Source organism: Neofelis nebulosa, chromosome 8 (genome assembly GCF_028018385.1).
Source record: "Neofelis nebulosa isolate mNeoNeb1 chromosome 8, mNeoNeb1.pri, whole genome shotgun sequence".
Classification (NCBI taxonomy): Eukaryota; Metazoa; Chordata; class Mammalia; order Carnivora; family Felidae; genus Neofelis; species Neofelis nebulosa.
Window position 1 is genome coordinate 30638427 of NC_080789.1, and position 14967 is coordinate 30653393.

Here is a 14967-nt window from a genome sequence, read left to right on the forward strand (position 1 = left end):
GTCCTGAAATTCTTAGCAGTTTTTCTACGAGGACCCCCACATTGACATTTGATGCTGGGCCCCACAAATTATGTAGCGGGTCCTTTTCAGGCCTGATGTTACTCTAATTTCTTGAAAGCATTTGATACGGCTTGTCACGCTCTCTGAATACCTCTTGAGTTCCTGGACAGCAAAATCTGCTCGTCCCCTCCTGTTTCATTTACGGCTCCTTTAGGTACCTTCACCCTCTTCTTCATCTAGATTCACTCCCCAAGTGATCCTACGCAGTGTCCAGTCCTTCTGTACACAGCAGCTGCTGCTGACGGTGGCACAAAGAAAACCGATAGTAATAATGGGTACCTTTGAGCGTCTTCTGTGTGACAGGCATCGATTACAAGTATCATTTCATGTAATATTTAAAACACCTCGTTTGTAGATTCAGTGTCGCAGGCATAGAAAGGCTGAGTAACTTGCCCAAGGGTACATAGCTTGTAGACGATAGCTTGGATTTGACTCAGGGAGTCTAATTCTATAGTTTGCTCCTTTAACCACCACAGTGAACACTTAAAATCTCTCCCTGAGCTCTCGGTGGGTATATCCACCCCCATACTTGACATTTCCACCTGTATGTCTAATGGACATCTTCAGCTTACTGCATCCCAAAAAGAACTCTTGATTCCCACCCCACGCTGCCTCACTGTCAACCTCCATCTCTTCTGGTTTTTCTTTTAAACACATTATTTTTTAAAAGTTTATTTACTTATTTTGAGAGACAGAGACAGTGCAAGCAGGGAGGGGCAGGGAGAGGGAGAGGGAGAGAGAGCGAGAGCGAGAGAGAGAGAGAGAGAGAGAGAATCCCAAGGAGGCTCCTCACTGTCGGCGCAGTGCCCGTCACGGCATTCAAACCCATGAACCGTGAGATCGTGACCTGAGCCAAAATCAAGAGTCAGACACTTAACTGCCTGAGCCACCCTGGTGCCCCTCTTCTGGTTTTTCTAATATCATTAAATGGCCCTGAGATTCATCTGGGTGCCCCGTCCGAAAGCCTGGCCTGGTTGCTTCCGCTTTCTTTCTTCCTTGTATCGAATCCAGTAGCTGCCTGCACAGGCTCTACCTTTAAACATACCAAATATTGACCACTTCTCCCACTTCCGTGGCCTCCAGCTTAGTCCAAACCACCACCTTCTCCTGACTGGATTATTGCAGTAGCCTCCTAATTGATTTTCTTCTTCCATTCTGCCCCCCTACACCCTGTATATTCTGCACAGAGCGAGCAGGGTGATATTTTTAAACATTTTTTCTAAATGTTTTATCGAAGTATAAGATATGTACCCAAATTGGACAAGTTGATGAATTTTCACAATGTGACGTGCCCACTTAACAAACAGAGCAAGAACCATTACTAGTGCCCCCAGGAGTACCCCCTTGTGCTCCCTTGTAGCTACTATTCTCCCTCTACTATTCTTTCTCTATTACTCATCAGTCTTTTAACTATGTTATTGTCTCAGGTGGTCATGCGTGGGGTCCCGTCTGCCCCGAGTGTGTTCTCCCTGCACATGTCAGTTTGAATCACCCCTCACTGCAGTCAGGTCTCTGCTCAAATACCTTTTCCTCAGGAAGGATCACTAACCGCTCTGTACAACACTAAGGGTGAAGAATATATAAAAGTCCTGTGAACATCTGTGATACTATCAGTGAACTGTTTCGCAATGAGCGATGTCAGCGCCCGCCAGGCCGCCTCTCTGTTCTGCTCAGGTTCGTCGGGTTCATCAGATATCACTGTGTTTGAAAGTAGGACTGAGTGTCATCTTTATCTTTGTGACAGGTAGCAGCTCTTCCAAGCCAGCGTAACTGTTCTCAGCTTTTCAATTTGAAGAAGTTCTTTTGAAGACTTCCATTTTAAGAATTGTGAAAATTTTGCTATGAAAAGCCTTCACTACTATGTTCTTAAATGAATGTTAATTTCTGAGGTTTCGGATTTTGTGGGTTTTCCCCACACACCCCCCCCCTTTTTTTTTTTTTACTTTCCTTTTATTTTATTTGCTGTACATGCTGCACATCCAGATTGCATATCTAAAAGACACTGGTTATTTTTACGCTTTCTTAATTACAACTGTTATCAGTGGCAGGCTCTCACCACACCATTGGCTCTCCTGCAAATCAATTACTTCTCATTTCCAGTTAAACAAGTAATTTTCAATTTTGTCTGTTGTCTTTTCAGCTTTTACAGTCATTTGGAATAAAAATTCAATTTCAGTGGAAAAAAATGGGTTAAAGACCTAAATGTGAGATCTGAAACCATAAAACTTTTAAAAGAAAACATAGGCAGTAATTTCTTTGACATCAGCCATAGGAACATTTTTCTAGGTATGTATCTTCAAGTAAAACAAAAGCAAAAGCAAAATAAACTATTGGGACTATACTAAAAAAAAAAAAAAAAAAAAAAGCTCTTGCACAGTGAAAGAAACCACCAACAAAACAAAAAGACAACCTAGTGAATGGGAGAAGATATTTGCAAATGATGAATACAATAAGGGATTAATATCTAAAATATATAAAGAACTTACAACTCAACACCCAAAAAACAAATCATCTGATTAAAAGATGGGCAGAGGACCTGAATGGACATACTTCTAAAGAAGACATATGTATGACCAAGAGAAATATATACAGATGCTCAACACCACTAATTGTGAGGGAAATACAAATCACAACCACAACAAGATATCACTTTATACCTGTCAGAATGGCTAGAATCAAAGAGACAAGAAATAAGTGTTGGCAAGGATGTGAAGAAAGAGGAACCCTCCATATACACTTGGTGGGATCGTAAATTGGTACAGCTACTCTGAAAAACAGAATGGAGATGCCTCAAAATATTGAAAATAGAATTTTATGATCCAGTAATTCCATTACTAAGTATTTACCCAAAGAAAATAAAAACACTAATTTAAAATGATATATGCACCCCTATGTTTACTATAGCATTTTTTACAGTAGCCAAAATATGGAAGCAACCCAAGTGTCCATCAGTAGATGAGTAGATAAAGAAAATGTGGTACACACACACACACACACACACACACACACACACACACAGGAATATTACTCAGCCATAACAAGGAATGGTGGCAACATAGGTGGACCTCAGAGATAATTATGCTAAGTGAAATAAGTCAGAGAAAGACAAATACTATATGATTTCATTTGCAGGTGGAATCTAAAAGACAAAACAAATGAATGAACACAAACAAAAAAAGCAGAAACAAACGATAAGTACAAAGAAAACGTTGTGCTTGCCAGTGGGGAGGCTGGGAGGCTGGGCACAGTAGGTGAAGGGGAGTAGGAGGTATGGAAAATGGATGAATAATTTCTAAAAGTCCTCTGAACATATATATTTTCTGAATTTAATTTTTTTAAATTCACATCCAAATTAGTTAGCATATAGTGCAACAATGATTTCAGGAGTAGATTCCTTAATGCCCCTTACCCATTTAGCCCGTCCCCCCTCACACAACCCCTCCAGTAACCTTCTGTTTGTTCTCTGTATTTAAGAGTCTCTTCTGTTTTGTCCCCCTCCCTGTTTTTATATTATTTTTGTTTCCCTTCCCTTATGTTCATCTGTTTTGTCTCTTAAAATCCTCATATGAGTGAAGTCATATGATATTTGTCTTTCTCTGACTAATTTCGCTTAGCATAATACCCTCTAATTCCATCCACGTAGTTGCAAATGGCAAGATTTCATTCTTTTTGATTGCCAAGTAATACTCCAGTGTGTGTGTGTGTGTGTGTGTGTGTGTGTGTGTACTACATCTTCTTTATCCATTCATCCGTCGATGGACATTTGGACTCTTTCCACACTTTGGCTATTGTTGATAGTGCTGCTATAAACATTGGGGTGCAAATATATATGATATTATTAATGAACTGTCTCCCCTATGATGTTGTGATTCCTTGAGGTAAGGGATTCTGTCTTCTTTTTATAGATCTTATTTGTAGCATAATACTTTAGAACTTAAATAGTGTAATGCTCATGATAATTCATTGTTTTCCCTATTTGGTCTCCCTTAGCTCCAGATAATTTAGACTCTGATATAAATATTTAATAATTTTATGAACTGTGGTGGAGCATCAACTTTTTGTATATTTTTTGAAAGGGGTAGTATACAGCATTATAGTTTGAAACTTTAAAACTCACTTTAACTTTTTAAAGTTAACTGGAAACAGTGCATACTTAAGTCCAATGAATTTTATCTATGACTAAAGAAGTGAGAAGGTTTTCAGTGACTTTATATTCTCTTTTAACAGTAATGCTAATTCTATTTCAAGTTTATAAAGTCGTATTTTTTTCTAAGATTCTGCAGTCTAGACTTAGTGATTCTCATTGACCTGGTTCCTATTATTGGGGTAATTTGGGGGCTACGCACATGTATAAAATTTGGTTTGGGGGCAAGAATTAGATCTAGCTTTCATTGGTTTATTTGTTCATTCTTTGTCCAAGGCATTTATTTCCACCATTGATTGCATTTGTCTTTATTTCCTTAAAGCCTTAAGCTAATGTCTGACATACACAATTCTTTTATTAATTGTAGAATGTCAGAGCAGAAAAACATTTTCAAGACCACCTTTTCCAGCCATAAAAGACATCACTGGGTCAATTAGCAAAATTGGAAAATAGTTGGTAGATTAAAGTATTGTCAGTAATAAATCTCCTGAAGTTGATACTGCTATGGGTATGTAAGAGAACATCCTTATTCTTAGAAAAACACAATGAAGTATTTAGGAATAAAGTCACCATGATAATGTATTCACTTCCAAATGGTTCAGGGAAAGAAAAAAAACAACTGTGTGTGTGTGTGTGTGTGTGTGTGCGCGCGCGCGTGCGCACGCACGCACTTATGTGAGCATGCAAGCTCGTTCATGTATACAGAGTGAGTACAAGTGAGTGTAAGAGTAAATTATAAACCAAGTGGGGCAAAATATTAACAACAAGTAGATCTGGCAAAGGGTAGGGTTGCTGGGTGGCTCAGTCAGATGAGCCTCCTACTCTTGATTTCAGCTCAGGTCATGATCTCGGGATTGTGGGATTGAGCCCTGCCCCAGGCTCCTGTTGAACAGGGAGACTGCTTAAGATTCTGTCTTTCTCCCTCTGTCCCTCCCCACTGCTTGCTCTCTCTCTCTCTCAAAAATAAAAAAATAAAAAAATAAAAAAAAAAAGATCTGGCAAAGGGTATATTAATGTTCTTTATACTATTCTTATGTTTCCTCTTAAGTGTGAAATTATCTTCACATAAACATTTTTAAAAAATCGTCATTCTCAGCTCTCTCAGGAAAAGCATTCAGTCTTCATGACACAGATGTTAAGTAACTTTCCCAGTTATCCTGAGAGTTAGAGACAGAACTACTCCTAGTCCCGAGGGCCTGTGTTATGCTGCTATCTTCTAGTAAATAGTCATTGAGCTCCAGCCAGATGCAGGGACCAGTAATCCTGACTTGTGGCTGCATAGAACACAGCCAAGCTTGCACATTAGTGATGTAGCTTTGAGTTACTTTAAAAAATATTTTTTTCCATGACCTGGTCAGGCTTAAAAATCTCCAGCCCCTCTGTTACCTGGACATCGTGTTACTAGATATCCTGTCCATTGTAATGAGACGTGCCTACATTCACATTTTAACAATCAGTGGTTTGTTCTTCTCTTTCTTCATAGCTACTGCTTCTTGGGATACGTTCCTCATGCTATGGAATTGCAAGCCACAAGCTAGAGCTTTCAGATATGTGGGTCACAAGGATGTGGTAACCAGCGTGCAGTTTTCCCCACTTGGAAACTTACTGGCATCTGCTTCAAGAGACAGAACCATTAGACTCTGGATTCCTGATAAGTAAGAGAAACAAAGTAACCTGATATACTCTGGATTTAGGCATGTGAAAGAAAATAAGCCTGGCTGTTCCTTCTGCACTGATCTAGAATGCCTGAACCCCCAGTTGCCTGCGCTGTTCTTAGTCTGAGTCACACGCAAGATGTACTGCCCTCGTCATAAAGTTAGCAAACTATTTCATACCATTTTTTCCTCATCTTTAACTCTGAATTATCTCTTCTATTTGAAACCTATTTCTAACCATGGAAATATGCTTTAGGTTTTTTTTTTTTTTTTTTTTTTGGCAGGGGGATGGTTATTAATCCCTTTTATAAATCTGATGTAACCTTCACATTATCTCCCCAGAGAGATACACAATTACATATGTAACTGAAATTTTATAGTTTATTAATCTACTATTGCCAGTTTGTGGATCTTCCGTGGGCCTTTGGATCTCTATTAATCCCTGTGCCAGAACTATTCTTTGATGCATATAATTCATTATTGGGCTCTGGAGTTTTCTTGCTGAAGAAAGTTTCTGAAAGATGTTTAAATCCGATTTGACAAATCATTATGACGAATCTCTCTATACGAGGCTTTTTAAATCCTAGCTGATAGCTTGTCTATTTTAAGCCATTATGGAGCCATGATATTTTAAAAAGCTTTTGAACTTTTTTTTTGAACTCTTAATTATATGTTTTCAAACACACATGAACATAGAACAAATAGCACAACACTCCCTTCCCTCATACTCATCAACCAGATCCAACAGCTATCAGTTGTTTCACTCATCCTCCCTGCCCCCCTTTTTAGCTAGATTATTTTTAGAACAAATCCCACACATCATATCATATCCCCCAGTAAATATCTTAGAGAATAAGCATTTGAGCATTTTCCTTGGGTCTTTTGTGGCAGGATTTGATTTGTGGTATGTGACTGAACAGGCTAAGGCACTCCCAAATGAAAGTTCATGGGGCATCTTCATGGCAGTGGACACTTTTTTTTTTTTTTTTTTGCTACCACCCAAGAGAATCTCCAAGCTGAGAAATCTGAACATCACCCTAATGGTAGCACAAACTACTGAAGAGAAGTGACGTGTCCTAATGACACTGTGGTGGCAATGTAGAAGGGAACTAGGAGGGAGGGAGACTGGTTTGGGGTCCAAGAGGGAAAATGTTTTCTAAAATCCTTAACTTTGGGGATTTAGGGCTAGTGGTTTTGCTGTCTTCAGCACATCATAACTTCAGGCTCCCAGTACTAATTCTAGGAACTCTCAGTGAACAAACTGTACAAGGGTAGATGAGCCAAAAGCACACTGAGTCATTATTTGTAGTGGCTGATCCCAGTGCGACAGTTCGGCTTATGGAGATGTCTCTGTTTCCTCTTTCTAAATCAAATCATATGGGGCCAGGGCAATCGTGGATTGTGGCAGTGGGATGGAAGCTGGTATATCACTTATTGCGGTTTAACAATCCTCAAAACTTAGCTTAATACAATAACTGTCATTTCTCATAATTTTGTGGGTTGTCTGGGTGATTCTTGTGCCCCATTTGATGTTGGCTTTACTCATGCAGCTTATTAAGCACCTCACTCATGTACCTGGGGCCTGGTGCTGGTTATTGGCTGGGGCATCCGGTCTTCCAGTGGCCTCTCTCCAGCAGGATAAGGACTTCTGATCATGTGCCAGCCGGGTTCTAGGACAGTAAAAATGGAAGCTGCTAGGCCCTTTGAAGGTCTAGGTCTGAAACTTCCACAGGGTCACTTCTGCCTCATGTTATTGGCCAAAGTAAGCCACAGCCAGCCCAGATTCAGAAGGAGGAGAAAGCGGTAGAATCCACCTCCTGGGAGGTGGGGGCGGGCAGTGTGTGTACAGGGATGAGAGGGATGCTGGCAGCTGTATGTGCAGACATTACGGCTGGTGACTGGCAGGCTGAGGAGGAAGAGTAGGAGCAAGCGTGGAAGCAGTTCCAGCCTGGAGTTCGTCACAGTGGGCAGTCCAGAGAACTTGGGCCGAAAGCGAAGGCAAGTTTGTGGGAGGCAGAGAGCCAATGCCAAGGCAAGGTGGGGAACTGCTAACCAGTTAAACAGCTGCACAACAAACACAAGGCACTCCTTTCGTGGGTTTTTATATCCGGTTGAGACCGGATCCAGGGGTTGGACTAGGCTGTAGCCGAGAAGAAAACCCCTGAGAAAGAAGGCAAGCAGGATAGGTTGCTGGAGTGTGGACTGTGTCCTGGCTTCCCAGTCACAGCAGATGCCAGTCTTGTCTTTGTTTTCTCTAGGCCGTGTTCTTGAATTCAGGCCAAACTCTCCTCCTAACTGCTACTCCTAGAACTTCCCCTTAAAACCTCACTGAACCAGGCTCTGAATGCTCCATCCCATTTCTTTAAATATCAATTTTTGTTTTTCCTGGAGTAATATATATCAGGTGATGGAGATTTATTACCAGGTCACTTTTGCCTTCTACAAACCACTGGAGGGATAAGCCAGGATGGATCTAGTAACCTTTAAGTAGTGACTCTCACCAGTGGAATTCAACAAAATGTATCTAGTTTTTTTTATATGCCTGATATTGTGCTAGGGGCTGATCTTAAAAAAAAAAAAAAAAAAAAAATTAATGTTTATTTATTTTTGAGAGAGGCAGAGACAGAATGCAAGTGGGTTAAGGGCAGAGAGAGAGGGAGACACAGAATCCAAAGCAGGCTCCAGGCTCCGAGCTGTCAGCACAGAGCCTGATGCAGGGCTGGAACACATGAGCTGTGAGATCATGACCTGAGCTGAAGTCAGATGCTCAACCGACTGAGCTACCCAGGCACCCCTAAAAAATTTTTTTTAATGTTTATTCATTTTTGAGAGAGAGAGAGAGGGAGAGGAACAGAGAGAGAGGGAGACACAGAATCTGAAGCAGGCTCTAGGCTCTGAACTGTCAGCACAGAGCCCCGTGAGGGGCTCAAACCCACGAGTGGTGAGATCATGACCTGAGCTGAAGTCGGCCACCCAACCGACTGAGCCACCCAGGTTCCCCACCCCCCCCTTTTTAAAATTAATTAATTTTTTTAATGTTTGGTGCTGGTCTTATAGGGATAAATAAATCATCATTCCTGTCCTCAGAAAAACTCACAGCTTAATAGAAGGGAAAGAGGTCTATTTTTTTTTAAGTACTGTATAATGTAATAAGCAAAATAGATGTAGCAGATAAGGAGCAATTAAGCCTGCCTGGGTTGCTCAAGGAGGTTAGGGTGGGGGAACTAATCCAGGGTGAGAAAAAGCAGGAAGTGCAAAGCCAGAGGTGTGTTTGAAGCTCTGGGACTGTTCTGAGTCCAAAGTTCAGTGTAACAGCCGGATGCTTTGTGGAAGAACTTGGTCACTGTACCTTTTCTTGGAAGGTAGCCCGTGACACATTTACACTGAGATTTACATGCTTAGAATATGCTTTTAGCGAGGGAATAAGAACAGTATGTAGGTGACTGGAGGGGATAAACGATTAGAGCAGGGAGACCAGTTAAGAGGCTTTCGCAAAAATCTAGGTAAAGGATACGTAGGGTGTATCTATCTGAATGTAAGCAGAGCTGATGTGGAAGAGGAAGAATTGAAAGGATATCTGGCAAGTGATAGCAGTATTTCTATCACTAAATCGGTTTTGTCGACCTATTGGATGTGGGAGGAGAAGGGGGAGTGGTTGAGTATGATTTCCAGGCTCTGCAAATTCTGTTGCCTGATGTGTTTCAAACAGTTATGTATAAATACAACTTTCTGAATGGAGAAAAAAATTGCTAAGTGGATGTAGTATAAAGTGAAGTATCTGGGGGAACTTTGGAGTCCTGACACAAGTAGTATTTCCCAGATGCCACCTTTGAACTCCAGGGTGTCTGCTAGCCTGCCCCTGACTATTTTAACTTTTTTTTTTTTTTTCTGGTGTTTCTCCTTAAATGCCACACATTATTTTCTCCATCTTTTCCTATTCTCCTTTTCCCATCCTAGCCAAGAAAAAAAAAAAAAAAGCAGCAGCAGCAGCTGAAATTTCAAAGTATTGAGAATTGGAATACGGTTGTTACCATTTGTCCTTTATTTTGCTTGTGGGTGTAAGATTGGGCCCTGGGTGAGCAAGGCCTTGGATATGCCCCAGGGGTCTGAGTTCTCATTGCTGGTAGGTGGAAACTCCGGTGAGTCAGAGAGTGAGATTACCTAGAGAGGTTCTGTAAAGGGGGAAATGGCAGAAGGGATGTCTCTTCCTTCCCAGCCCAGACTGCCAGTCCACACAACTTCCACGTGACCCCAGTTTGAAAACACTTCCTTGGAGCTGTTCACTAAGTTGATCTTAGCTTTTCTAGGTTGCAGGTTTCTTAAACTGTTTACTGCTATTTCTAGAGGAACAACAGGAACTTAAAATTCATGGTAGAGATTTGTCCAAAATACTGTTTCTGTACCTTCTAATTAAAACAAAAACACCAAGTGCATTTCTGGGTGGGACCATGAGGGTCTTTTCTTGTTAAGTATCAGTTGTGACTTCAGTGAATAAAACTAGCTTTAAAGAGGGTTGATGAAGAAACTTTTCATACTTTCATCAGTTCTTTTACAGGAGTTAAACTGTTTTAAATGTTTCAAAGACTGTATACTGATTAGATATTGATTATACCTAAATCAAGTTTTATAAATATTACCCTGTTTATTTCCAGGAGAGGAAAATCCTCTGAATTTAAAGCTCATACAGCTCCAGTTCGAAGTATAGACTTTTCAGCCGATGGCCAGTTTCTAGCTACAGCTTCTGAAGACAAATCTATCAAAGTATGGAACATGTATCGCCAGCGTTTCTTGTATTCCTTGTACCGACATACCCACTGGGTACGCTGTGCCAAGTAAGTGTGAACTTTCCTAATGAGATTTCTGCATTTTCTTTTTCCTGCTATGGTCTGTGTTTACCTCCCAACCCCCAGAAAAGGAGATCAAGGACAAATTCATTCATTCTTTCATTCAGCAAGTATTTGTCATGTGCCTGCCACGTGCTGGGAATAATAGTAAGCAAAACAGTCAAAACCCCCTACTGTCATGAGCTTCCATTCTAGAAAGGGGAGCTAGATAATAAACAGATAGGAAAATGAGACAGTAGGTCAGATGGTGGTAAGTGCCGTGGAGAAAAAAAAAGCTGGATTGGAAGAGGGCTGCAGTTTTAAACAGCAACTGCCTCACAAAGACAAGGTGGCCTTTAAGCAAAGATCTAACAGAGGGCAGGGGGTGAGGCTTGCGTATGTTTGGGAAAGGCCTGTCTCAGAGGAAACCAGTACAGAAGCCCTGGGGTGGGAGCTGGTGGCTGTTTGAAGACCGGCAAGGAGGCTGGTGTGGAGGAGAGTGTGGGGAAGGAACAGGAGCGCCAGGGAGGGAGGCTGCAGCTGGGTCGGGAACAGCTGACGGATGTTCTGAGCGACAGGAGATGCCACTGGAGCATGTGCATCTCTCTGAATAACATTTTAATGCGATAGTTCCGACTGCTGTGCGGAGAAAAGCTGTCAAAGTCAGGGCAGAAGCAGGGGATGTCGTTAGGAGGCTGTGTGCAGTAGCTCAAATCCAGCTTGGACCAGGGTGTTGGCAGTGGAGATTTCGAGAAGTGGTCGGATTCCACCTGCCATTTGCAGATACAACCAACATACTTGCTGTTACATTGGATGTGACAGGGAAGGAGGAACTAAGAGTGACTCCACAATCTGGCAATCTATTGGGACAAGTACTATTGTGTTAGAATGTCAACTAACAGCCATGGAGCCCTTTCTATTTCCAAGAGACACCACCTAAGTACCTAAAATAATTCCCTATCAGAACTGCCCTGGGAGAGTAGGGCTATTGTGTGGGTTTTTTTATTATTATTGTTTAAAATTTTTTTTTTAGGGCTATTGTTTTTTTCCCCTGTTTTGCAGCTGAAGGAAGTGAGTTTCAGAGTTAAAGTTAGAACTTGTCTATTTGAAAGTGATAGAAGCCCAAAGAAATTATTTCTCTCCTCTCCAAGTTGTTAATTGGCTGATGTTTGGTGAGCTTGGAGTAGAGAACCAGGGGCTGCAGGCCTCGAGAGAGACTGTCTACATGCCGGCTCTACTCTCTCAAATGCCCTGGTGGTGAGGTCACTGCCAGCTCTAAGCCGAAGTCCTCATAGCTTTGCGACTGAACAGAAAAATCTCCTACCTCCAGTTAGAAAAGAACTATGGGCAACTCTCAGCTTGGATCCCGTGCCCATCCCTTCACCAGGGAGTAAGATACTGTGGCTGTCACAGGTTAGCCAGGCACCTGACAGAGACCAGTCATCCCAGTCTGAGGGGTGAGAGGGCATACCAACCATGTGTTCTGGTGGTGGACAGAGAGGACAGCTCTTAAAAGAAGGGGGCTGGCATCGACGTGGTCCCTGGGGGGAAATCTGTGCAGGCTGCAGCCAGCCGACCGTGTGCACACTGTATGAAACAATGTGCCAGGCATCTTCAGCTCTGACGTGGTGGAGTGGTAGTGGGAGCCTCGCTCTGTCTTGCCTTCTGTCCCGTGCTGCTGTCATCATGCTCTTAGTGGGACATTATTGTTCAGGTGCTGATTATAATCTATGGTAGTGAGTCTAAGAAGAAGACAAAAGGTTCTACTTTTAGCCAATAGTTTTTTTCTTCTAGAGTTGTCAGCTACTTTTGACTCTGGCCAAAAGAAATACAGAAAGTATTATTTCTATATATGCCTTATAGCTGTGTGGTCAAGAACATGGACCTGGGACCTAAATATATAGGTTAAAATTCCAGCCCCAGCACTTACCAGCTCTGTGACCTTTGGGAAAATTACCTAACTTCTCAGTGCCTTAGTTTTCTTACCTGTAAAATTAGGCTGATGATAATAGTAACCTGCCACACAAGTTGTCATGGTATTTAAATGAGTACATATACATAAAGCATTTAGAATCATGCCTCCCATGGAGTAATCACTAGACAAATCTTAACCATCATCCTCATCCTCATTGGACATCGCAATCTTGTTTTGTTTTTAAAGCTATTATATAACTTGAGTTGACAATTTTTTCCCACCTAAGGAGGTGACATATGTGAAGGTCCCAAGAGGCTGGTCAGATCACTTGTATTTATGTATTAAGTGATGTACACAGAGATCTATCATCTAGTGGATCAATCCCAGAGAACAGACAGAGGCACAAAAAGCTAGGCCAAGTACTGGGAGTCATTATTTAGCCCCCACTAGGACTGACTCTGGAGATGTTTGGCAAAGACACTGGTTTTTGTTACCTTTATCAGGTGGCTCATCAAAAGCAAAACCATTGAATGATAGCCATTATTTATCCAGTGGGTCCCTATGTGTCTGTTTTCTTCCTGAAATAATTTAAGGTGGTTTATAATAAATGCCATACAACTAGAGGGAATGAAGAGACATTTCTATGTAGAACCATGTCACCTTGGGTAGTGCAAATTTGGCAGGCTTAGCCTGAGTTTCCTGCAACCAAGGGATTGATGGAATGATGGTGGCTGACATGTCTTCATGTTTTTAAACAAAAAGGAATCCCGACAAGTTGTTCAGATAAGAGAAAATTTTTCCTGTAGAAGATTCTAGGAGATATTTTATTCCTTGTCCTTGTACCGAAGCATGTATGTATAATATAAATGCTAAAGAAGGGGCGCCTGGGTGGCTCAGTCGATTGAGCGTCTGACTTCAGCTCAGGTCATGATCTCCCGGTTTGTGAGTTTGAGCCCCACCCCACCCCACCCCCTTCGGACTCACTGCTCTCAGACTGTCAGTGCAGAGTCTGCTTCGGATCCTCTATGCCCCTCCCCTGCTTGCGCTCTCCAGTTTTTTAAAATAAATGTTTTTTTAAACATTTAACATAAAAATAAATAAATGTTTTTTGAAAATGCCTAAGAAAAGGTATTGCTACTGTAAGACAGAGGAATGTATAAAAGGTTGAAAAGGTCACCAATAATATAAAATTTTGGTCTTCAAAATATTCCTTTTATTTTTTTTTGGTCAGTCCTTCAAAGTTTTTATTCTTTTTTGGGCGCCTGGGTGGCGCAGTCGGTTAAGCGTCCGACTTCAGCCAGGTCACGATCTCGCGGTCCGTGAGTTCGAGCCCCGCGTCAGGCTCTGGGCTGATGGCTCGGAGCCTGGAGCCTGTTTCCGATTCTGTGTCTCCCTCTCTCTCTGCCCCTCCCCCGTTCATGCTCTGTCTCTCTCTGTCCCAAAAATAAATAAAAAATGTTGAAAAAAAAAAAAATTAAAAAAAAAAAAAAGTTTTTATTCTTTTTTGTTTTGGGTTTTTTTTTTGTTCCTGCTTTGTACCACATATCTGTGCTGCGTGTCAAGTAGGTAGAAATGAGAACTGCAGTCTTAGCCTCAAGGAGCTTTTCTGTTTTATGGTTCAATGGAAACAAAACACATACAAAATAAGTATAAAATGATGTCTCCTATGGGAAGATGACGCACAAGGGGTAAGGGCAGTGGGGCATTGAACTGGACTTGTGTGAGGAAACGCCAAGGAGGACATTGCAGGCCCAGCACTGAGGAACGGACAGGAGAAGAAGAGGCTTGCAGCCGTCTCGTCAGTTGGGGACTGGTGGCCAGCCACTCACAGAGGAAAGGAGCAGGAGTTAGCTCTGTGGCCTGGGAAAATGTTTTGTGCTCTGGGAATGTTAAATTTTCAGCTGTTGCCTGGCACAGGAAGTAAAGTGGGATGAGGGAGAGGAAAGGTGGGGAAGGCTCAGGGCCATGGGTGTTTTGAAAAGACTTTGGACTTCATCCTCCAAGTAACACGGAGACACTGGAGGGCTTGGGATCGGGAAGAAGCATGATCGTTCCTGAGCTCTTTGTAAAATGCTCTTACAACCCACAGCATGACTGCTTTAGATGGTTGGCGTGAGATAGGTCAGGATTCACATGCCTGCCACATCGTTACCCTCGGGCGAGTTAGTCCATGGCTCTCAGCCTCAGCGGGAGGTGAGGGTAACCAGGCTTCTCAACTGGACTGTCGTGAGGATGAGAAATACAGTGTTCAGGACTGCGTGACGCGACAAGCCTGCCCTACCTCCCGCTGAGTAACATTAGGGAGAGACTTAGGAACTGGGGAAGGGCCCAGCATTTGGTTTTAAACCTCTCATCAATTAGAGAGGAGAA

At 42.0% G+C, this 14967-nt stretch overlaps 1 protein-coding gene across 5 annotated transcripts in view; it reads left to right on the forward strand.

Moving 5' to 3' along the window:
* Positions 1-14967, forward strand: part of POC1B (POC1 centriolar protein B) — a 96617-nt gene that overhangs the window by 15888 nt on the left and 65762 nt on the right. For 4 of the 5 annotated variants that reach the window (XR_009265479.1, XM_058741831.1, XM_058741829.1 and 1 more), the window contains 2 exons: positions 5688-5859; positions 10512-10691. Coding sequence is in view for 4 of the 5 variants with exons in the window: in XM_058741831.1 (XP_058597814.1) it covers positions 5688-5859; positions 10512-10691 (352 nt within the window). In the remaining variant the exon portion in view is untranslated. Of the gene's footprint in view, positions 1-1595; positions 1735-5687; positions 5860-10511; positions 10692-14967 lie in introns of all 5 variants that reach the window. The other variant, XM_058741830.1, reaches the window with a different exon arrangement.